At 40.7% G+C, this 24,436-nt stretch overlaps 2 protein-coding genes across 2 annotated transcripts in view; one reads left to right on the forward strand and one right to left on the reverse strand.

The window, feature by feature from the left end:
- RNPS1 (RNA binding protein with serine rich domain 1) overlaps nt 1-24,436 on the reverse strand; it is a 337,992-nt gene that overhangs the window by 89,763 nt on the left and 223,793 nt on the right. The window lies entirely within an intron of this gene.
- Nucleotides 245-24,142, forward strand: LOC142862466 (ATP-binding cassette sub-family A member 17-like). Its single transcript, XM_075995537.1, has 7 exons — nt 245-429; nt 10,788-10,961; nt 12,944-13,116; nt 14,081-14,224; nt 15,724-15,853; nt 19,921-20,075; nt 23,948-24,142. The coding sequence occupies exons 1-7, from the start codon at nt 369-371 to the stop codon at nt 24,140-24,142; spliced, it is 1,032 nt and encodes a 343-aa protein (XP_075851652.1). The 5' UTR covers nt 245-368.

Genomic DNA, 24,436 nt, shown 5'->3' on the forward strand with positions numbered 1-24,436 from the left:
AAAGAAATATCAAAATTATCTATAATAGTGATAATGACAAATGAGATAAACTCACTTATTAAAAGAAAAAAACATTCACATTGGATCCAGAATTAAAACCAAACTTACATTTTCCAAAAAAAGATACATGTACAGGGCATAGTTTGTAAATGGTAATGAAGCTGAGTCAAAAGTCTGCCTTAAAAATCTATATAAATTGTCTAAGATAATTTCAGATTTTAAAAATATTTCCTGTATTATTTGACAGTAGTTTATGCTTTCATCTTATTCTTTCCATGTAAAAATTATGTACATCTATGATTGTTTTATAGGTGGAAAATGAGGCAGTATTCAAGAACAGTGACCCTAGTTTGATATTTATTTTTCTGATGTGTTTTGCCATTGCCACAATTTTCTTTGCCTTCATGATCAGCACATTCTTCCAAAGAGGTGAGTGCTAATATAATTTTCTATCTGGGGGTGTTTATGACTTATTTTTCTGATAGCATTGCTATTTCCATTACCTACACAATTAATTATTCCTCAAGAGCCAAGTTTTCATTTTTATGGTTATTTTAGCAATGGAAGACTTCTATTCCCACTAAAGACTTATTGAAATATCTCAATATATGTTTTTTTTAAAATATATATATGTTTTTATGCTTCGTTTGTCTCCTTAATGTAACTTCAAATGGAGGCAGCAAAACTCAATGTGGAAGGAAATGAGGGAGTTACCAGACATCCAAGGCAGATAATTTTCCAGATCTTGATTGTGAAGTTGGGGCACAATAGTAGGGTGGCTTCTGGATCACCATAGTAAGAGAGGAATCCCTTTGAATTTGGTCTTGTCAGGAGATATGTTATCTCTAAAACTATTGGTAGAATTGATGAACTAGGAATGACAAAAATAATAAGTAGAGTCAAAGTCACAGTGTAGGAGAACTGAACTGTGAGTCAACCTAGAGAGGTAGAGTAGAAACATATAATGAAGGACAGGCCCAGCAATTGATGACAAAAAGAAAGGGAGGGGTGGGGAGAGGCTCAAGAGAACTGGGGAAAAAAATCAATGTGTGGTATAAATGAAGCCAGGCAGCTTATCATTACATTTGTGACTATTTTACATCAAATAGCATATTCTTTTTTTTTTTTTTTTTTTTTTTTTTTTTGAGACAGAGTCTCACTTTGTTGTCCAGGCTAGAGTGAGTGCCGTGGCGTCAGCCTAGCTCACAGCAACCTCAAACTCCTGGGCTTGAGCGATCCTTCTGCCTCAGCCTCCCGAGTAGCTGGGACTACAGGCATGCGCCACCATGCCCGGCTAATTTTTTATATATATATATCAGTTGGCCAATTAATTTCTTTCTATTTATAGTAGAGACGGGGTCTCGCTCTTGCTCAGGCTGGTTTTGAACTCCTGACCTCGAGCAATCCGCCCGCCTCGGCCTCCCAAGAGCTAGGATTACAGGCGTGAGCCACAGCGCCCGGCCCAAATAGCATATTCTAATATGTGGGCCCTGGCAAATCTCTTCTCTGCCAAGAGGGGTTGGATCCTTGGAGAGATTGAATGGGCCTGAACACTATCTCCTGATTCAAACTCTATATCTAGTCTCCTACCTCCCCCTCCATGGCTTTAGGGTAAGCATGGCAGGAGATGGTCAAGTAGGAGAGTTGTGTGGGGAGCCTGGAGCATGAGTATCAAAGGAAGCCTCCAACCTAAGGCTTAAGGGATGCTAAAGGTTGAAGCCTGGACAGCTAAATTTGTGGTCAAATGCAAGAAATAAACAGAGGGCTTCAAATAAAAGACAAAGACCAATGAGGTCAGAAGCATGATAAATCAGGACCAGAGTGGGAAGCAAATATCAGGGAAGAGCACCAAACAAAAGAAAAACTATAATATGTAACCCAACATTTATGATAATTGATTTTCAACAAAGGGGCCAAGACAATTCAATGAGGAAAGAATAGTCTTTTCAACAAATGGTACCGGAATAACTGGATATCCACATTTAAAAGAACAAACATGGACATCTACATTACATCGTAAACAAAAATTAACTCAAAGTAGATTATAACCCTAATTGTAAGAGCTACAACTATAATATAAAACTCTTAGAAGAAAATGCAAGAGAAAAATCTTTGTGATCGTAGGTTAGACAGTGATTTCTTAGATAGGACACCAAAAACACAACTGATAAAAGAGAACATTGGTAAGTTGGACTTCATCAAAATTAAAAACTTTTGTGCTTTAAAGATACCATTAAGAAAGCGAAAGAGAAATTAGAATGTTCCCAACACACATGAAAAAAGATAAATGCTAGAGATGATGGGCATCCTACTTACCCTGATTTGATCATTACACATTGTATGCTTGTGTCAGAATTTCATATGTACCCCATACATATGTACAACTATTAAGTATTCACAAAAATTAAAAATTAAAAAAAATTTAGGGAAACAAATTTAAAATTTTTTAGTTTTTAAAAAAGATATGTACTTTTATATGTGTTCAAGTTTTAGATTATTGACAAAAAATGTGAAGTTTTCAATGAAATATTGTATCTTAGGACCAATAATTATTTTTTATTTTTAAAAAATAGTCTTCAAATTAAAAAAAAAGGAAAGTAGAAAAACAGAAAAAAAATAAGAAAAAAGGAAAATGTTAAGATAACCCTCAGATTGGAATAAAACATTTACAAATGATATGTATCGTAAGAGATATATTCAGAATACATAAAGGAACTAAAAAGTAAGAAAAAAATACTCCTAACTCATTTTGTAAGGCTGGCATTCCCTTGATACCCAAACTGGAAAAGACATCACAATAAAACTGGAAACCAGTATCTCCCATGAATATAGATGGAAAGATCCTCAACAAAATGCCAGCAAGCCAAATCAAGCAGCATATTAGAAGGGATCATACTCTGTGTCAATGGGATTTATCCCAGGAATGTAAGAGTGGTTCATCATATGAAAAGCAATCAGCAGAATACACCTCTTAGTAGAATGAAGAAAAAAAAATAAACACATGATCATCTAAATTAATACCAAAAAAGCATTTGACAAAATTCAGTATCTTTCCATAATAAAAACACTTTAACAAACCACGATATAAAGGAACTTCCTCAATCGGATGAGGGGCATTTATGAGAACCACACAGTCAGCATTATATTCAATGGTGAAAAATTAAAGGCCTTCCCCCTAAAATCAAGAAAAAGACAAGGATGCCTGTTTTTACCACTTTGATTCAACATTGTACTGGAAGTTCTAGCCAGAGCAATTAGGAAAGAAAAAGAAGTAAAAGGCATTCAATTGGAGAAGAAGAAATATTAAAATAAAACTGTCTCTATTCAAGGATGACATGATCTTATATAGAGAAAATCCTAAAGAATTCACAAAAGAATCTATTAGAGCCAATAAATGAATTCATCAAATTTGTGGGTTACAAGGTCAACACATAAAAATCAGTTGTATTTCTATATAGTAGCAATGAACATTCTGAAAAGGAAATTAAGAAAACAATTCCACCCATATGCAAAGACCATGCGCCGGAATACCATTCTTCGCCAGGCCAGGAATCACAAACTTCGGGTGGCTAAGGCAGCTGCAGCAGTAGGGGACAAATCAGATGAGAAGGGGGTTGCAGGCAAAAAGCCTGTAGTAGTGAAGAAAGGAAAAACACTTGTTGGTGTTAAGAAGCAGAAGAAGCCTCTGGTGGGAAAAAAGGCTGCCTCTACCAAGAAACCTGCAGCTGAAAAGAACCCAACAGCTGAAAAGAAACCTACCACAGAAGAAAAAAAGCCTACTGCATAAACTCTTAAATTTGTTTATTACATGAAGGTCAAATCATTTTGGACACCTTATTTTGAATGAAGACCTGATCCAAGAGGCAGTGAAAAAAAAAATAAAAAATAAAACAATTCCATTTAGAATAGCATCTAACATAAGATACCTAGGAATAAATTTAACCAAAGAGGTGAAAGGATTTATACTGAAAACTACAAAGCATGGCTGAAAGAAGTAAAAGAAGACTTAAATCAATAGAAAAATATCCTATTCTCATAGATTGGAAACTTAATATTGTGAAGATGGCAATATTCCACAAACTGATATAGATTCCCTATTGCAATCCCTATTAAAATTCTAGCTGTCTTTTTTTCAGAAACAGACAAGTCGATCCTAAAATCCATATGGAATTACAAAGGGGCCTCAAAAGCCAAAACAATATTGAAAAAGAACATAGAGTTGGAGGACTCAAATTTTCTGATTTCAAACTTAATACAAAGCTACAGAGATCAAAACAGTATGGTTTTAACATAAGGATAGACATACAGACCAATGGAATACAATTGGGAGCCCAGAAATAAACTCATACATCTACGGCCAGTTGATTTTTGGTAAAGGTGCCAAGACCATTCTCTGGGGAAAGAATAGTTTCTTCAACAATTCAGGGACAACTGGATAACCATTTGTAAAAGAATGAAGTTGGACTTTTACTTCACTCCATATACAAAAATTAACTCAAAATGAAAAAAACATAAGGGTAAACCTTCATGACCTCATATTTGGCAATAAATTTTTAGATTTGACACCAAAAACAGGAACAATAAAAGAAAAACTAGATAAATTGTACTTTATCAAAATTTAAAACTTTATACATCAAAGGACATCATTTAGAAAGTGAAAAGACAACTTACAGAATGGGAAATCATGTATCTGACAAGTACTTAATATCTGGAATATATACAGCATTCTTTTTTTTTTTTTTTTGAGACAGAGTCTCACTTTGTTGCCCAGGCTAGAGTGAGCGCCATGGCGTCAGCCTAGCTCACAGCAACCTCAAACTCCTGGGCTCAAGCAATCCTTCTGTCTCAGCCTCCCAAGCAGCTGGGACTACAGGCATGCGCCACCATGCCCGGCTAATTTTTTTTTTCTATGTATATTAGTTGGCCAATTAATTTCTTTCTATTTATAATAGAGATGGGGTCTCGCTCTTGCTCAGGCTGATTTCGAACTCCTGACCTCGAGCAATCTGCCCACCTCGGTCTCCCAGAGTGCTAGGATTACAGGCGTGAGCCACCGCACCCGGCCTACAGCATTCTTAAAACTTAACAACAAAAAGACAAATAACCCAATTTAAAAATGGGCAAATTAGCCAGTTCCAGCTACTCAGGAGACTGACATGGGAGTATCACTTGAGCCTAGGAGTTCAGGTCTAGCCTGTGCAACATAGTAAGACCCCATCTCTAAAAAATCGAAAAAAATAAATAAAATTTTTAAAAAATATAGGCAAGTGACTTGAATAGACGTTTCTCCAAAGAAGATACACAAATGGCAAGGAAGCACATGGAAAGATGTTCAACATCTTGGCCATTAAAGAAAAGCAAATCAAGACCACAATGAGATACCATTTTGTACCCACAAGGGTGATTTTAATACAAAAAAAAAAAAAAAAAACAGAAAATAAGTGTTAGGTTTTCTTTTGGGGCGATGAATGTTTTAGAACTTGATATAGATGGTGGTTACACACATATCATTTAAAATGTACTAAATGCCAGTGAATTGCATACTTTGGTTAATTTTACCTCATTTTAAAAAACAGAATAAAAACTTACAATCCAATTTAGCATAATTTGTCTACGGTTCACATATTAATAAGTTATAGCATGTATCAGTACTTCACTTGTTTTATGGCTAAATAATATTCCATCATAGGTACATACCACAATTTGTTCATCTATTCGTTTGTTGATAGACCTTTGGTTCATTCTCACTTTTGACTATTATTAATAATATTGTTATGAACATATCTACAAATTTCTATGTGGACATTGCAGTCCTCATTAAGAAACAATAGCGATCCTAGGGGATGGGAAAGAATATGATTTCCAGAGTTACCATATTACAATATTCAAAATGTACACTTCTTAAGAACAACCAAAATACAAAGCATACAAAGAAACAGGAAAGTATGGCCCATTCACAGGAAAAAAGAAGTCAACCAAAGCTATCTTTGAAGAAGACCAGATATTGAACTTATTAAAACTAAGAACTACTTGATTAATATACAAGAATGTAGGAAAATCAAACAGCACCTCATGCTACAAAGAAAAAAAAAGAAGACAGGAAGAGATGAACACAGAAAAACAGATGAAAAACATTTAAAAATAGCAAAATGGTAGACTTAAACTAAGTCATATAAAAATTACATTAAATATAAATGGACTAAACACATAAGTTACAAAGCAAAGGTGGTTTGATGAGATAAAAAAGAAGACCTGGCTGGGTACAATGGCTCATTCCTATAGTCCTAGCTACTCAGGGAGCTGAGGTGGGAGGATTGCTTGAGCTCAGGAGTTTGAGTTACAGTGAGCTATGGTCACCTCACTGCACTCTAGCAACAGCAAGACTCTCATATCTTAAAAAAACAAAAAAAGGAAGACCCAATTTGAGAGATGCACTGTAAATATGAAGATTTGAGTTAAAAATAAAAGGATGGAAAAAGATGAACTATGCAAACAGAAAGAACAAGAAAGCTGGCAGCAAGACTAAGAAAGCTAATGTAGCTATAATTATATCAGGCAAAGATAGCCTTTAAGTCCAGGGTGTTATCAGGGATGAAGAGGGACATTTCAAAATGATAAAAGTTCATCAGGAAGACAATCGTAAATGTAAAGCCTCTAATAACAGAGCTGCAAAACACGTGAAGCTAGAAATAGGCAAATCTACAACCATTGGAAAGTTTAACATTTCTCTTGTTAAGAGTCATTTGATTTGAAAAATCAATAAGGATATAGATTTGTATGCCACCACAGACTACCTTGACCTACCTGGCTGTCGTATTTTCCCTTGAATTTGGTCTTGCAGTCTTTCTGAAGAGTGGCTGTAAACTCTAACCGGGCCCTGACAGCACTCCAGCAAGTTTGGCTTGGGTGTTCACAGTACGCCTTTCAGCACTGCTTTATCCTGGCAGATGGCCCAGTGCCTGTGTGGCTAACCTGTGATCAGGTGTCTTCTCACAGGAAACTTCTTTGTATGTGCAGATAGCCCTGTGGTCCAGCCTGTGTACTGTTTATTCCTACCACGATAGCCCATCTTTAGGGGAACTTTGATGAGACAGGTTTGGGTGTGTGGGTCAAGTGAGACACCGAGGAGACAATTCAACAAAATGTGAGATAACAAGCAGCGTATTACTTGCAGATCCAGAGAGAAGAGGGAAGCTTGCTTCATAGGGCCAAGTACAGGAAGGGGGTGAGAGGGCTGTGGACATGTGTGCTCAATCAGCGCATGGGAGCAAGAGCCAGAGAGACCTGTGGGCCAAGCATTTACTGGGATGTGAGGCATTATCCTAAGCAGGTTTCTGACAGGGAGTTCTGACCGGTGAGTTCAGAGCAAGCAGACACGAGCTTCGTGGAGTCATGCTGTGGTCACTGCAGCAGATCTGAGCAGCAAATGTAGGGTGAGGGGGTCTGTGGGGAGAGTCGAGGAGGTTGTATCTAGCTTCCTGTGGGGAGGGGTCACCAGGAGCTGGAAGTGTGAGGCAGATATCTGGATGAATCACAGTAAGGAACTGGGAGGAGGTGGAGAACTGGAAACCATCTGCATGACTAAGCCCTGCTTCTGGTATGAGAGTCAAACCTGTATTCAGAGTAGATGTTTAGACAACACAATTATAAGAACTTACCACACTGACATTTTAGGAACCCCACACCCAACTATTTGCAGGTACACATTTTTTCAAGTGCCAAGGAATGTATACCAAGAAATGCTGAGCCATAAAATTAGTCTCAAGAAACATGAAAAGGTAAAATCTAACAATATATTGTTTGACCACAATGGAATTAAACTTGAAATCGATAAAAAGATATTCAGAAAAGAACCAAATACTTAAAATCAAACAACACATTTCTAAATAAAGCATGGGAAAAAGCAGAAATCACAAGGGATTCTTTCTTAATCTGAATGATAATGAAAATGCATTACATAAAAATTTGTGAGATGCAACTAAACAGTGCTTAGAGGAACGTCTAAAGCTTTAGGGCCAGACATAGTGGTTCACGCCTATAATCCCCACAAGGTGGGAAAATCACTTGAAACCAAGAGTCGGAGACCAGCCTGGGTAACAGAGTGAGACCCCGTCTCTAAAGAAAAAGAGAGAGAGAGAGAAAACTAGCCAGGCATCGTAGAATAGGGGAACAGTAGGCTGTAGTCCTCCCTACTTAGGAAGCTGAGGCCAGAAGATCCCTTGAGCCCAGGAGTTTAAGACTGCAGTGAGCTGTGATGACACCACTGCAGTCTAGCCCGGACAACAGAGTGAAATCCTGTCTTAATAAAAAGGAAGAAATAATACCAAATTTAAACAAACTGTTTCAGAAAGTGGAGGAGGAAGGAATACTTCCCAGCTATTTTTAAAAGTCAGGTTTATTGAGGATATAATGCACTTACATTAAAAGTGACCCTTTTATTAAAAAAAATTGAAAACTAAAAATTGAACTCATATAAATAAAAAGTAAATACTGGATACTGGGAATAGGATAGGGGGAAGGGGGCCACAAGGAGAGATTGCTAAAGGATACAAAACTGCAGCTAAATAGGAAGAGTAAGTTCTAGTGTTCTATGGTACTGTAGGATGACTGTAGTTAACAATAATGTATAGTTTCAAATATCTAGACAGAAGATATTCAATGTTCCCCGCAAAAAGAAATGCTAAATGTCTGGGATGATGGATATGCTAATTATTACCCTGATTTGATCACTATATAGGATATGTATTGAAACATCACTATGTGCTCCATAAATATGTAGAATTATTATGTTTCAATTAAAAACATAAAATAAGACCAGGCACTGTGGCTCATTCCTGTAATCCTAGCACTCTGGGAGGGCAGAGGCAGGAGGATCACTTGAGGCCAGGAGTTCAAGACCTGCCTGAGCAAGGGCAAGACCCCGTCTCTACAAAAAATAGAAAAATTAGCTTGGCGTGGTGGTGTGCACCTGTAGACTCAGATACTCAGGAGGCTGAGGCAGGAGGATTGCTTGAGCCCAGGAGTTTGAGGTTGCTGTGAGCTGGGCTGATGCTATGGCACTCTAGCCCGGGCAACAGAGTGAGACTCTGTCTCAAAAAAAACACAAAAAAAAAAAAACCCAAGAAAAACCATGAATTAATACAGAAACCCTCATTGGTCATGACTGAAGATTGCTAGGACAATCTGACAGTAGTTACTTCATAATGTAATTGTGAAGGTTAAATGGTATATTACACAAGAAATGCTGAGAATAGGACTTGGTATATAGTAAGAAGTTAGTAAATATCAGCAATTGTTGTCACCTTTTACAAAAGAAGAAGGTGGGACACAGATAAGTCATAGAAGATTAGCCAATACTTCATGTGACTAGAGCTGCCTCCTGCCTTAGCTGCAGCTCTTGCTTTTACATACAAACCCTCACATTTTCAATCCTTATTCTCTTAACTTCCTAGAAATCAAATATTTACGTTTAATTTTAGTTCAGCCCCCAGGCTTCAGTCAGGTTGGCCTTGTTTCCAAATCTGGAGCCACTGTGTTTAGAGCCTGGAAAACCTTTAGTCTGTCACTGTAATTTACTAGCTTTATTTTTATTTTTTTATTTTTTTGAGACAGTCTCGCTTTGATGCCCAGGCTAGAGTGAGTGCCGTGGCGTCAGCCTAGCTCACAGCAACCTCAAACTCCTGGGCTCAAGCGATCCTGCTACCTCAGCCTCCCGAGTAGCTGGGACTACAGGCATGTGCCACGATGCCCGGCTAATTTTTTCTATATATATGTTAGTTGGCCAATTAATTTCTTTCTATTTATAGTAGAGACAGGGTCTCGCTCTTGCTCAGGCTGGTTTCGAACTCCTGACCTCGAGCAATCCGCCCGCCTCGGCCTCCCAGGGTACTAGGATTACAGGCGTGAGCCACCGCGCCCGGCCAATTTACTAGCTTTATGACAGCACATTTCTTTAATGTAGCTGAAGTTCAGTTTCCTCTGAACTGGGAAGTTATAAAGATTAAATAAGATGATGTCTTTACAGTGTTGATCATAGGGCCATAGTGTTTAATAGATGTTATACAAATCTACCACTCATCTTTCAAGAAGAGCGTCTGTTTGTTTGTTTGTTTTGCTGTTTTGGGGGGGGTGGGTTGAGGCAGGGTCTCACTCTGTGACCTAGGCTGGAGTGCACTGTTGTCATCATAGCTCACTACAACCTCAAAGTCTTGGGCTCAAGGGATCCTTCTACCTCAGCCCCCTGAGTAGCTGGGACAACAGGCATGCACCACCACACTTGGCTAATTTTTCTATGTTTTATAGAGATAGGGTCTTGCTACATTGCCCAGGCTGGTCTTGAAGTCCTGGCCTTAAGCAGTCCTCCTGCCTGAGCCTCCCAAAGTGCTGGATTACAGGCGTGAGCCACCATGCCCAGCCTAGAAGAGGAATTTTATTGTAGGAGAAATTAATACAGTGTTAGGGAGTGGAAGTTTTAGGTGGTTAGATATTTGAGCCTTTATGTAAGGATCTATTCATTTTTTAAGTGCCACAAATGTTCTTCATCTTTCCTTAGTGAGAATGCAACTATAAAAGGTTTCTATCAATATTTCTTACTTTCCTTCCTTTTTTTTAATTGTTATTTTTACTGAACCCGCTCTCCTGCAGAAGATTGCTTCCCTTCTAAAATGCTGAAACAAGTGCAGAGACAATTCTCTTACCACGGCAGGGAAAGGGGGCATGTGTCATCACTGACTTCCTCTGTGCATTATTGACTGAACTCTTTACATTTCTTTCCTCTGAACATGCAGCCCATGCTGGAACTGCCTTAGGAGGCATCATCTTCTTCTTCACCTACCTCCCATACCTGTACCTCACTTTCAGCTATACCCAGAGAAGCTACTTGCAAAAGATTGTCTCTTGCCTCTTTTCGAATGTTGCCATGGCAATGGGAGTCCGACTCATCTCCATGTTTGAGTCACAAGGTGAGCCTTCTCTCTCTGAGCTGCCTTGATGCTTTTCCATGGGCAAGGCTGGCCTTTGTGTCCAAATAAACATAACTGGCTCAGTGTTTGAGCACTGACAATATACTTAAAATTATGGTGAGCACTGTGTGGGACACTAAAGAAATACAAAATATGGTTCACAATATGCAGTTTACAGCGTAGTTGGGGAGAAAAACTAAAGCATATTAAAGAAGTAGGAATTTATATGCCTTTGTAATTAGATAGATATATAGGTTTATGACTGGAAGTTCAGATAATAGTTTAGAACTTCACAGATATGTAGTGCTTTTTACATATATCATATTTTATTCTTATAGCCTTTGGGGGTCTCTTCTTTTACAGGTTGATCTAGAGGACCTTCTATCAGAGGTTTCTAGCTCCCTTATAACTTCCATAGTTGGAGTGCAATCCTAAACTTTCAAACTCCTATGTTTCTGGAGTTTGAAGAATTCCTCATGGCATCTGCAGTTCTTTGCGGAAGATTATAGCCCAACTATCAGTCAAAATGTGGGACACCCTAAGCTCTGGGGGTTTTTGATACTTGCTGTCTCCAGTTCCAGTGGTACACTAAGATGGTGTACTTGCGACTGTTCTAGCAAGTGCTTTCATTGCTCAGTGTTTGGTTCCGAATATTACATCTGGTTTAGCAGCAGATGACAGGAATAGGAGTTATAAGCTGGATCTAGTTTGTGGATCCCCTTGGTGTGATTGGGATAACCACAATGACTTGGTTAGAGGCTTCACCTACCAATGAATTAATTTAAGTTGGGATGGTCCAAATGGGCCCTAGGCTTAAAGCTACCTAAAATATAGTAAAGGATGTTAAGTCAATGATAATTTATTGAAATTAAGTGGTTTTATTTAACAAAACAATGATGAAATCACAATTACAAATACTCATGGGGAAAAATAGATTTAAATGGTAAGTTGATTCCTTATATGTTAGTGAATGAATATGTGTTCTTTGTGGGGCCCATCTGTTGAAAGTTGAGAGCATTAGGGGGAGAGGTTTCACTGAATTAACTCTTAGATTTGTCATACACTAAGGTTCTCTTGGTTTGAAAGCACACTGACCTTGTTGAACTTGGGATCAGTGTCCTTCCTGAAAGGCACAGGATGGCTCCCAAATGCATGTCTGCTGTCACGGATGCAGGCGCACAGATGAATGTGCCCACGGGCAGGCAGTGATCCCTAAGAACCTGAATAATGGAATGTTGGGCATCTGCTTACAGCAGACCCCAAGTCAGGGGTTGGAGATACTGAGATAAAGACTGTCTCTGGCCCCAGAGACACACACCGGGGATAGTGGTAAGTGGACAGATTCACAGCACAGGGCAGGACCTTCTTTGAGGTAGCACAGAAGGGTGATCTAGACGCACATGGATTGAGCATCTAACCCAGACAAGGAGAGGGGGTATATGTGCTTCTTGGATAAGGAACTGTCTGCACTGGTCTTTGAAGTAAGAATTAACAAAGAAGGCGGGAGGAGTAGGAAAACATTCCAGATAGCATGTGCGAAGGTGTGGAGATGTGGCCAAATTCCTTACTTCTTGTGCCAATGAAAGTACTACCACCTTTTGGTAATAACAAAAATATTTTATCTCAGGGAGGAAACTTCTGGAGTTTTCCCCTTTCCTGTGCCTAGCATTGGTCCCATAATGCCCCAGACACAAATAGCCCAGTCTTATCATCGGCCTGGTCCCTGACTATTTGAAAAATTCTGGTAACTGTTCTCCTCTGTCTTTTGTTTTTTCAGAGGCAGGGCCTCAGTGGGCTGTCCAGGCCGGAGTGCAGTGGCTGTTCACAGGCATGAACACAGTTCACGTGGCAGCCTTGAAGTCCTGGGCACAAGCAACCCCCCTGCCTCTGCCTCTTGAGTAGCAGGGACTACAGGCACATCCCGCCATGCCCGGCTTCTCTCTGTCTTTGATGTGATGACCGATTTCCTTCCTCTGGAACAGGCACAGGCATCCAGTGGAGGAACATGGGCGGTGTGAGTGGAGAGCTGAGCTTCACTCAGGTGCTGCTGATGCTGCTGCTAGACTCTTTCTTATACTGCTTAGTGGCCTGGTATGTGGAGTCCATCTTCCCAGGAAAGTACGGTACACCCAAGCCCTGGTACTTCTTTGTTCTGGTGAGTACTGATGCTGTTTTATGGACTGGTATGAGACTTTACCTTGTTTATTATCAACATTCCTACCCCTTGCAGTGATGTCCTGATCCAAATCCTCAAACTCCAGGAAATCTCTAATCTCTGTGTTCATTCCAATCCTATCAGCTTATGGTTGCCAATGGGGCATAATTAACAGTGAGGCTCAGTTTCCGCGACTCTTACCCCACTGCTGATGTACGGTGTCAGTCCACGCAGAGTCCCCCACCCCTGAGAGTACCTGCGCATGTCTTGCATGTGCCCACTCAAATGTCAGGGTGCATTCTCCCAGTGTGCTACAGTTTTCACGCTACCTGTTTTCCCATTGAGCTGCACTGTTGGCATGGCCCTGAAGCTTTTTGAGACCTCTGTGACTCCCAGGGCACTGGCAGGGGACACAGCTTTTGTTGACAAAATGAAGTTCTCAAAAATGAAGTTCTTGGAATCACTTCTCTCCCATGATGACCAAGTTTTTCTTACAAAGCTGAGCTCTTCATGCCTGCTTTAGTCCTCCCGCAGTAGCATCTGGTGGCCTTGCCCCATGGTCTTGCTGTGACTGATCCTGTCTGGATGGCACTCAGTTTGGACCTCTGCAAAGGCTGCCACGCTTGCCCTTCTTGTGGGGAAATGGGTACATAGTTAACTCCAGTGTTTCTTCAGGCCTCCACCCACAAGGATGCTGAGTGCTGACACGATGGCTTCCCTGGAACACCAGGAGCATCTTTTGTAACTCCATCCTCAGGACATGGGCTATAGGTTGAAATGCAGTTGATTAGTAGTGAATCTATGAGTAAGTTGCTTAACTTCTCCAGGCACAATTAAATATTTGATACAACAAGTAAGCTGTGTGGCTGGTGGGAAGGTTCTAATTTACCAAAATATTTGCCTTCCAGAAAAGGAAATTAATTCACCTAAATGATTAATGTGTACATTGACTCTTCTTCTCCAGCCCTCCTACTGGCATGGAAAACCTATACCTGCTACACAGTCATGGCTGGACATGAGGGATCCTGTAAAAGCTCTGAAAAGTGAGTTATTTCAGGAAGAGCCTACCGATTTGATTAAAGGAATTGAAATTCAGCATCTACGCAAGGTATTGGCTCACAAATCTCCTTCCAAGAACTTAAGATATAGTGCATATAAGCTTCTGTTTTATTCTAATAGTGGTTACCAGGTATGTTTTGTGATTGAAGATTTTAATTCCCTTTTATTATGCTATCCTCAGAATTAGAAATATAACTTGAAATGTCCCATTTTCTGTCATAAAGTTAAATGACAAGATAGAGGGTCTAGATGATCTCTCTCTCAAAAACAGTCCTCTCTCATCCTCCCAATGCCAAACACACCCTTGTTGGAGACACATTGGAATTCAGCCATTTGATGGATGACCTTTATATAACAAAATCATATTTTAAATGAGATTCCACTGTTAGCTTCCAAACATAGAAGTAGAGGCATTTGCTCTTTCACAAGGGTTGGCTGAGCACTTGCTGCATGGAGAGCCTTGAGTTGACTGAGCACACCCACAACAGAATGCCTGGATGTAAATGTGTGCCCTGGAATGTCCTACAGAGCATTGCTGTTTCATGTGAAATCTTCCGTTCTTCAACTCTGAAGGACACGGCAGTGTCCTTGTACCGCTGATGCAGCGGCACTGTGCTGCCTTGTTCTGCTTGTCGAGTCAAGTGGATCTTGTCCCAGCCCAAGGGACTCAGGAAGCAGTGCTGCTTCCAGCTGCTCTATGCAGCACGGGGGTAGTTAGGAATGCTCGAGTCTTCACCCAGCTTACTGTGGGGACTTTGGTTTCTTTTCCCACTTAACAAGCAGTTAAGGCAGATGATTCTGGCATGATTTCCACTATTCAACAAAGCCATCCCAGGCCACAATGCCTTCTGATTGATTGATTGATTGATTGATTGATTGATTTTCCCCGGGCCATTTGTAGCCTATTAGCTTTTATCCATAATCTCATGGTTGCAAGATGGATACTTAGCTTCTCTATGGGGAAAGATTAGAGTTAAAATGCTTTCTTTTGGCAAGACTATCTTACTCCCTCCCTTCCTTCTTTCTTTCCTTCTATTACCTCTTATTTTTATTGCCTAGAATTCTGTCACATGGTTACTTCTACTGCAAGGAAGACTGAGAAGTCAGGGAACAAGACTGTCATACTTGACTTAAAATAATTAAGGATGGGCACGTTGGCTCACATCTGTAATCCTAGCACTTTGGGAGGCTGAGACAGGAGGATTGCTTGAGGCCAGGAGTTCAGCCTGAGCAAGAGGGAGACTCAGTCTCTATAAAAAATAAAAAAATCTACAGGCTCCAGGCCCTCTGTGGTTTAGGTGCTCTACCACCAGGTTCCAGGTATCAGGGAAAAGATCCCATGGGATTGCTCTGGGTCAGCTTCCTCAGTACTCCAGGCAGTTAAAAACTAATAGAAAGGGCTCCCTATCTAAGATTTCCACTTATACTCCCACTGACGAACTGTCAACGGAAGTTGATGGGTGTGCAGCCTGTCATAGGTTCTTCAGAAATGTTCTTCTTCCATGTGCACATGTTATACTGTCAATCACACCTTGACTTTTTCCACAGGTGTTTCACAGAGGAAAGGCTACACACATAGCAGTCAAAGATCTCACCATGAATCTATACAGAGGACAGATCACTGTTCTTCTGGGACACAATGGATCAGGAAAAACCTCCACCTGCTTCATGCTCACAGGTATGTGTGTGTGTGTGGGGGGGGGGGGTCAGGCCCCTGAGGAAGCCCTGAAAAAGTCATTGAATGGATCTAGATTTCTGTCTCTATCTCCCCTTCATTAGATTTCACTGATATTTTAATATTAAGCATTGTTTGCTGTTTGTTTTACCATCTATGTAGTGTCTGGTTGTTCAGTTTACCCTATACTAGGAAAAGGAAATCTTTGGCTTTTAGTCAATCTGCAGAACTTATTTTTATTCACTTATTAACTGAAGAAAATGATGATGTTCATAAACTTGGAAAGGAGAGTTTTGTCTCTCATAAAGCATTGCAGCCTGCGGGTGGCTAATCTGACAGGCCAGAAAGCAGAGCCCCAGCCACAAGTCAGGAACATGTGCTTCAAGGCAGGGACAGTGGGAACAGGAATTTATACTGAGTGGGGTGGCCAAATATACATATTTAACAAGCTATAGGAGGAGTCATGCATATTTATGAAAGGAGAAACATGCACCTGTGCAGTGGAACTTTCTGCCTCTTTATAGGGTCCATGTTCAGGAATGGTGGCTCTGATGTCAAAAGGTGAAGCAAGGACATGAAAACTCTCTGTACCTGCTCTGTATACCGGTCAGAACCACTCCATGGCCGGTGTTCTCATGTCAGGAATGAGTGCTGGTCTGGATCGTGAGGCTGGTTTCTGTTTATAAACACCCTTAGGAAAAAAGCCTGATGGCTGTTAGCAAGGGAGGGGGTAAAAAAAGGCATATTTGACCTCCCACCCATCATGGCTGGGAGCTCAGTGTTAAGGTTTCTCTGGAGTCGTCGCCTTGGCCAAGAGGGAGTTGTTCAGTCAGCAGGGGCTTAGGATTGTATTTTAGTTCATGTACTATTGAGAAGCTATGAACAATACTTAGCAATTCTTTTCAGATAGAACCTCCTATTCTGTTAGGAAAAATGATTTCAGTTTCAGAATAATTTTTATGCCTAAATAATTCTTTCACATTCTATCAACTAAAATATTAATAACATTCTTGAAATTCAACAACTCTTTTATTCAAGAAACATATATTTACTGAAGGCTTAACATGTGTAAATGAACCAATGAGATTCCTTTTCAACCTTCAAGGAGCTCAAAAAGGCAACCAGTTCTTCTGCATTGAACACAGCACACCTAGTGGCTTGGAGGCCGCTGGCGCCCGGCAAAGCTAGTCTGGGTGCTTCTCCCACAGTGCTGGTGTGCCCCCATGGAAGACATAAGAAGAGCAGCAAAATAGTGAAGTTTGGTCAGAGGTATCTGTAGCCACCCCTGTGGTATCAGGACTTTAAAAGCCAAGTCTCGGCCCAGCAGGTGCTCACTGGCTAAGCTCTGTGTTTGTCAGGACTGAGGACTGAGCCCCAGCCATCGTCCCGGACTGGGACACAGTGGTGTTTCTTGAAGTACAGTCCTGTCTCAGGTGTGGGCATTGTTGCTTCCGGCAGTGTGACCGTTTAGGGAAGGCCTCTCTGCTATATGGCCTGTGAGGTCCTCACTGTCTGAAGGGTGATCCAGCCCCATGCCCCAGCTAAGCGGTGGCAGAGGCAAGCCAGGCCTCAGCACTGTTTAAGGAGGGCACGTGGTAGAAACACCGCACGGGCTCTTTTACATTCCTTTCTGTTTTGTGCCCAGTATTCCTTGCATTCTGTAATCATTTCATTTGTTTGTGTGTATGTGTGTTATTTCTGTCTCCCCCATCCCTTTCCCTAGTTCTGTTTGCTTCTGGATTCAGTGCATGAACAGTGCTTAGCACAGAACAGGCACTCAATAAAGACCATTGCAGGAATGACTGAATTAATTAATTAACATAATTGCAAATACTGCCAAAATGCCAACTGTGAATGACGTTATTATAGAAACCCTGCTGTGACATTCTACTAACAGTGACAGGGCATAAATAAAGCTAACACAGCCCTGCAGAAAGGGGCATGGCTAGAAGACACGTAATGGGGTTCAGTAGCCCTGAAGATGCTAAGCTGGAAAGGAGAATCTGGCTGATTGCCCAGGACATCGGACAGAAAAGGCTACCTATCACAATTATTTATAAAAAGGGCCAAAACTTGGCCCAGGAATTTTCTGTCTTAAGCCCCATTTCTCTTTCCGGTAAAGTTATGTGAGTGTTTTGGTTCTTCTATGAGTTCTTCTATTTAGTTCTTCTGCTGTTATAACTTTACATTGAAAGACTTGTTACATTTACTATAGAATAGCATCACCTTTTCCCTTCTTTCCCCCAAAAAATTATGACTGCTTTATTACTCACAGCCAAAATGGAAGTTCTAAAAACCCAACCACAGGGTACATTGGCAGTAAGTATCAAAAACCTTTAAAGTCTTGTCCCCCTTTTGACCTACCAAATCTATTTATATCAAATTAGAGTAAGGACATCGGCCGGGTGCGGTGGCTCACGCCTGTAATCCTAGCACTCTGGGAGGCCGAGGTGGGCGGATTGCTCGAGGTCAGGAGTTCAAAACCAGTCTGAGCAAGAGTAAGACCCATCTCTACTAGATACAGAAAGAAATTAATTGGCCAACTAATATATATATAAAAAAAAATTAGCCGGGCATGGTGGTGCATGCCTGTAGTCCCAGCTACTTGGGAGGCTGGGGCAGGAGGATTGCTTGAGCCCAGGAGTTTGAGGTTGCTGTGAGCTAGGCTGACACACTACAGCACTCACTCTAGACTGGGCAACAAAGCAAGACTCTGTCTCAAAAAAAAAAAAAAATAGAGTAAGGATATCATTGTGGAAGTAGGCAAAGTTACATTGCATGTTTATACTTGTGAAAAATTCCAAATAAGCTAAATATCCATCAGTGTGGGTTGAATAAATAGGGTATATTCATAACAATGAAATCTTTTTAGTTCTTAAAAATGACACAGATTTCGTTGAGGTGGACAAATGGCCTCCATACATTGTTATGTGGAAAAGCCAGTTAATATGGTATTAGAAAGCCAGATAAAAAGTAGAATTTACACTTACATTCTCATTTTTGTTAAAAAATGAATATGTGAGTTGGTCATGCATAAAAATAGCTAAGGCTATATAGCAAAATGTTAACAGAAGTTATCTTTCGGTGATGGGACTTGTACAACCTTTGTTTTGTTACCTTTTTCTTTTTCTAACCTTGTTGCAATAAGAATTTATTGCCTTTTTCAACATGAGAAATATATTTAGAATAAGAATTAGAATAAAGACAAAGGTAGTATGCAAGTGGGCAGACTGCAAAGTTTTACTCTGGGGTTTATTTGGTAGTGAGTGTAGTCATTCATTCATTCATTCATTCCTTGAGCATATATTTCTTCGGAATCAGATGAGTCATAGACCTTACCTTCAAGAATCTCAGTTCAGGCCGCATGGTGGCTCACGCCTGTAATCCTAGCTCTCTGGGAGGCCGAGGTGGGCGGATTGCTTGAGGTCGGGAGTTCGAAACCAGCCTGAGCAAGAGTGAGACCCCGTCTCTACTATAAATAGAAAGAAACTAATTGGCCAACTAATATATATAGAAAAAATTAGCCGGGCATGGTGGCGCATGCCTGTAGTCCCAGCTACTTGGGAGGCTGAGACAGAAGGATTGCTTGAGCCCAGGAGTTTGAGGTTGCTGTGAGCTAGGCTGATGCCACGGCACTCACTCTAGCCTAGGCAACAAAGTGAGACTCTGTCTCAAAAAAAAAAAAAAAAAAAAAAGAATATCAGTTCAAAACTTAGATTCTTGAAATACTTTTCTCCTTAACCATATTTACTAGGCACCCAAATCATTATTTAGTACTTACAGTAATATCATTTGCTTTATTAGAACCTGTGTGTGTTATTCACTTAACCAGACTGGAATTCCTCAAAAACAGGAGGGACCTCTCCTATCTCTGATACTAATTTTACCACATATCCTTGTACATTGTTGTGCATAGATATTCCTTGGATGTCATTGATTGCCTGGCAAAGAAGTAGAATATGGATAGTCTGTGAAAACAAGCAAAGAAAGCAGAAGGTATCATTAGGCCTTTGTATTGCAGTGTGCTCTTACTGGAGATGGTTTTAGGATATGTCTTCCCTTGGTTCTAGGTCTCATTACACCTTCAAGTGGACGGGCGTATGTCAATGGATATGAAATTTCACAAGACATGTTTCACATTAGGAAGAGCCTGGGCTGGTGCCCTCAACATGATATCTTATTTGAAAACTTCACGGTAGCAGAACATCTTTCTTTCTATGCTCAGGTGAGTTGGTGGATAACAGTGATTTGTTTCCTCTGTATGCATTCTTGGGAATAGTGAGATAGATTGCAGCTCTCTGACTCCACCTGGGAAGGCCTTTAAAAAGAACCCTCATATTTCTCTACTCTCAACACTTCTGATACCAAATGTGTGTGGGGTTTTCCCACACCAACCAATTCTGCAACTTTCCAGCCACCAACTGGGTGTTCTGTGATTCACTTCTGCCACTAACAGACCCCACAGATTTAGGGCTCAGTCCCACAAGACATCCCCCCTACTTCAGATACCAATTACAAGTCCCAGGTTGTCAACTTCTAACCAAATGGCTGTCAATTGGGGGTTCCCACAATCACCTCCCTAGGTTCAACAATTTGCTATAATGGCTTACAAAACTCAGGTGAACACCAGATGAAGCCGTGTTAATACATAGATCAAGGTATGTGGAAAGGGGTGCAGAGCTTCCATGCTCTCTCTGAGCGTGCTACTCTCCCAGCACCTCAATGTATTCACCGGCCTAGAAATTCTTCAAACCCCGTAGTTTAGATATTTTCGTGTAGGCTTCATCATGACCAATTATTAGCTCAATTTCCAGCCCCTCCCCTCTCCCTAAATGATTGGGGGTGGGGCTGAAAGTTCCAAGCTTCAAATCATGGCTTAGTCTTTCTGGTGACCAGCCCCCATCCTGTAGCTATCAGAGAGCCCACCCAGAGTTGCCTCATTAGAACAAAAGACATTCCTATCACCCAAGGGATTTAGGAGCTCTGTCAGGAACCAAGGCAGAGACCAAATATGTGTTTCTTATTATGTCACAATCTAGAAGCCTCTTCTGGACACAATTACCTAAACATTCAGGAAGGAGGAAGGGTGTGGCATTTTAGTCAAGATTTCTGAGTTAAAGGATTTCTAGAAACTATATATATAGTTTCTAGAAATATAAATATATATTTAAAATATATATATATATATATTTTTTTTTTTTTTTTTTGAAACAGGACCTCACTTTATCTCCCAGGCTGGAGTTCAGTGGCATTGTCATAGCTCACTGCAGCCTTGAACTCCTGGGCTCAAGCAATCCTCCTACCTCAGCCTCTGGAGTAGCTGGAGAGCTAGTCCAGCCTCTGGACTACAGGCATGCACCACAACACTTGGCTAATCTTTATTTTTTGTAGAGATGGGGTCTCAAGATATTGCCCAAGCTGGTCTTAAACTCCTGGCTTCAAGCAAACCTCCCACCTTAGCCTCCCAACGTGCTGAGATTATAGGCATGAGTCACTGTGCCTGGGCTAATTTTTTATATTTAATTTTTTACTTTTTATTGAGATAAAATTCACATAACATAAAATTCAACATTTTACTCATTTTACAATGTCCAATTCAGTGGGTTTTAGTATACTCACAATGCTATACAACCATCACCACTGTCTAGTTGGAGAACATTTTCATTGCCCCAAAAAGAAACTTACACACAATGGCAGTGGCTTTCCATTGCTCCCCAGACCCATCAGCCACTGGCAACCCCTAATCTGATTTCTGTCTCTATGGATTTGCCTATCCTGGATATTTCATATAAATAGAATCATAAATTATGTGGCTTTTTGTCTGGCTTATTTCACTTAACGGTGTTTTCAAGGTTCACCATGTTTTAGTATGTATCAATATTTTACTCCTTTTAATATCTGAACAGTATCAATTCAATACTCAGCTGAATGTTTATCTGTTCATTCATTGATGGAAATCTGGGTTGTTTCTAGACTTTGGTCATTGTGTACAGTGCTGCTGTGAACACTGGTGTTCACATTTTTGTTGAAATACCTATTTTCAGTACTTTAGTAAATACCTAGGAGTGAAATTTGTGGTTCATATGGTAATTCTATTTTTACCTTTTTTTCTTTTTTTTTTTTTTTTTTTTTTTTACTTTTTGAGAAACTGCCATTATAGTGGGTATGAAGTAGTATCTTATGGTTTTGATTTGCATTTCCCTGATGACTAATGATGTTGATGAGCACCTTTTCATGTGCTAATTGTCCATTTGTATACTTCTTTGGAGCAATATCTATTCAAGTCCTTTGCCCATTTTTCAGTTCGGTTCTTTAGCTTTTTGTAGTTGAGTTGTAAGAGGTTTTTTAAATATATTCTAGATACCACACCCTGATTAGATATATGATTTGCAAATATTTTTCTCCCATTCTGTGGATTCTCTTTTCCCTGTATTGATACAATTCTTTGATGCACAGAAGTTTTAAATTTTGATGAAGTTCAGTTTATCTATTTTTTATTTGTTACCTATGCTTTTGATATCGTATTTTAAAAACCATTTACACCTGTATTTCCTTCTAAGGTTTCATAGTTCTTATTATACATTTAGGTCTTTGATCCATTATGAGTAAATTTTTGCGTGCATTGGGAGGTAGAGGTCCACATTTATTCCTCTGAGTGTGGATAGCTCGTTGTCTCAGCACCATTTGTTGAAGAGACTGCTCTTTCCCATTGAGTAGTCTTGGCACCCTTGTCAACATCAATTTACTGTGCACACGTGGGATTGTTTCTGGACTGTCAGTGCTACCCATTGTGCTATATATGTCTGTCCTTAAGCCAGCATCACGATGTCTTGATTACTGTACCTTTGTAGTAAATTTTGAAATCAGGAAGTGTGAGTCCTCCAACCTTATTCTTCTTTTCCAGATTGTTTTGGCTATTCTGAGACTTTTGTATTTCCATATGAATTTTAGGATCTGTTTGCCCATTTCTGAAAAAAATAAAAAAGGCTCTTGGAATTTTGATAGGGATCACATTGACTCTTTAGATTGCTTTGGGTAGTAATGTCATCCCAACAATATTGAGAGTTTTAATCCATGAACATGAAAAGTATAATATTTCCATTTATTTAGGTCTTCTTTCTTGCACTTCTTTGGTTAAATTTATTCTTACATTTTATTTATTTATTTATTTTGGAGACAGGGTCTCACTCTATTACCCAGGTTAGGTATGGTGCTGTGATCATAGCTCACTGTAACCTTAAACTCCTGGGTTCAAACAATCCTCCTGCAGCAGCCTCCCAAGTAGCTAAGACTACGGATGCATGCCACCATGCCTGGCTAATTTTTTATTTTTTTGTAGAGACAGGGTCTTGCTATGTTGCCCAGGCTGGTGTCTAACTCCTGGCCTCCAGTGATCCTCCCACTCAGCTCTGCGTCCTCAGGATGTGTCACTCTCTAGGCACATCCTATCAAGATGGCTCACCTGAGCTTTAGGTGTCCAGAGGTTTTATTGGGGTTTTATTACTCAGGCATGAATAACTGCATCTTGGCCACATTATTAAACTCAATCTCTGGTCCCTCCTCTCCCAGGAGGTCGGGAGGTCAGGTGGATATCACATGGCTCAAAACCCCAACCCTCTAATCACTTGGTTGGTCTTTATGGTGTGACCACCCCGATCCTGGGGCATCAGTAGCAAAAGGTCAGGCCTGACCTGAGGGTACCATGCATACCAAAGACACCTGTGTGCATGGGAAGTTCCAAGGGCTTAGAGCCTTCTTCCCAGTAACTGGGGACAAAGGCCAGCCAAATTCTTTGTTGTGAAACACTTACATTGATTTTTCATATACTGAACCACTCTTGCATTCCTGGGATATATCCCACTTGGTCATGATGTACAGTTCTTTCAACATGCTGCTGTATCTACCTTCTTTAAGTCATGTATTTATTTATGCGGTTCAAATGCAGAAGCCTTTGATCTGTCCCTTTCTGTAAGGTAGTAAGTTCCTTTTGTATCTTTCTTGTGTATATTTTATGTATCTACAAGCAAAACATTCATGGCACAGGGTCAGTCTCCCATCAGGAGCCCTGCCCCATCTCCCCTGTCCCTGTCGTTCCAGCTGAAAGGCTTGTCACGCCAGAAGTGCCCTGAGGAAGTGAAGCAGATGCTGCACATCCTCAGTCTGGAGGACAAGTGGGACTCCCGGAGCCGGTACCTAAGCGGGGGCATGAAGCGCAAGCTCTCCATCGGCATCGCCCTCATAGCGGGCTCCAAGGTACCGGGCTCCAAGGGGCTCAGGGGCATCGGGCTCTAGCTCCCACTCAGCCTGGGCTGGCTGCTGGCCCTATGACTGTGGCCCGGGCACCTCAGCCCTCAACACCAGACAGCCAGTCTGACGGGGGCCTGGGTTGTGGCTCTGCCGTTGTCACGAGGCTGTGTCTCTGCCCTCCAGGTGTTGATACTGGATGAGCCCACCTCAGGCATGGATGCCATCTCCAGGAGGGCCATCTGGGACCTTCTTCAGCAGCAGAAAAGTGACCGCACCATCCTGCTGACCACCCACTTCATGGACGAGGCCGACCTGCTGGGGGACCGCATCGCCATCATG

Source organism: Microcebus murinus, chromosome 19 (genome assembly GCF_040939455.1).
Source record: "Microcebus murinus isolate Inina chromosome 19, M.murinus_Inina_mat1.0, whole genome shotgun sequence".
NCBI lineage: Eukaryota > Metazoa > Chordata > Mammalia > Primates > Cheirogaleidae > Microcebus > Microcebus murinus.

Coding starts and splice junctions, on each gene's coding strand:
- LOC142862466 (XM_075995537.1), top strand. CDS start 369: ATGTGTTTTGCCATTGCCACAATTTTCTTTGCCTTCATGATCAGCACA. Junction 15,854..19,920: donor CACCTGCTTCATGCTCACAG/GTATGTGTGTGT, acceptor CCTTGGTTCTAG/GTCTCATTACACCTTCAAGT. Junction 20,076..23,947: donor ATCTTTCTTTCTATGCTCAG/GTGAGTTGGTGG, acceptor CTGTCGTTCCAG/CTGAAAGGCTTGTCACGCCA.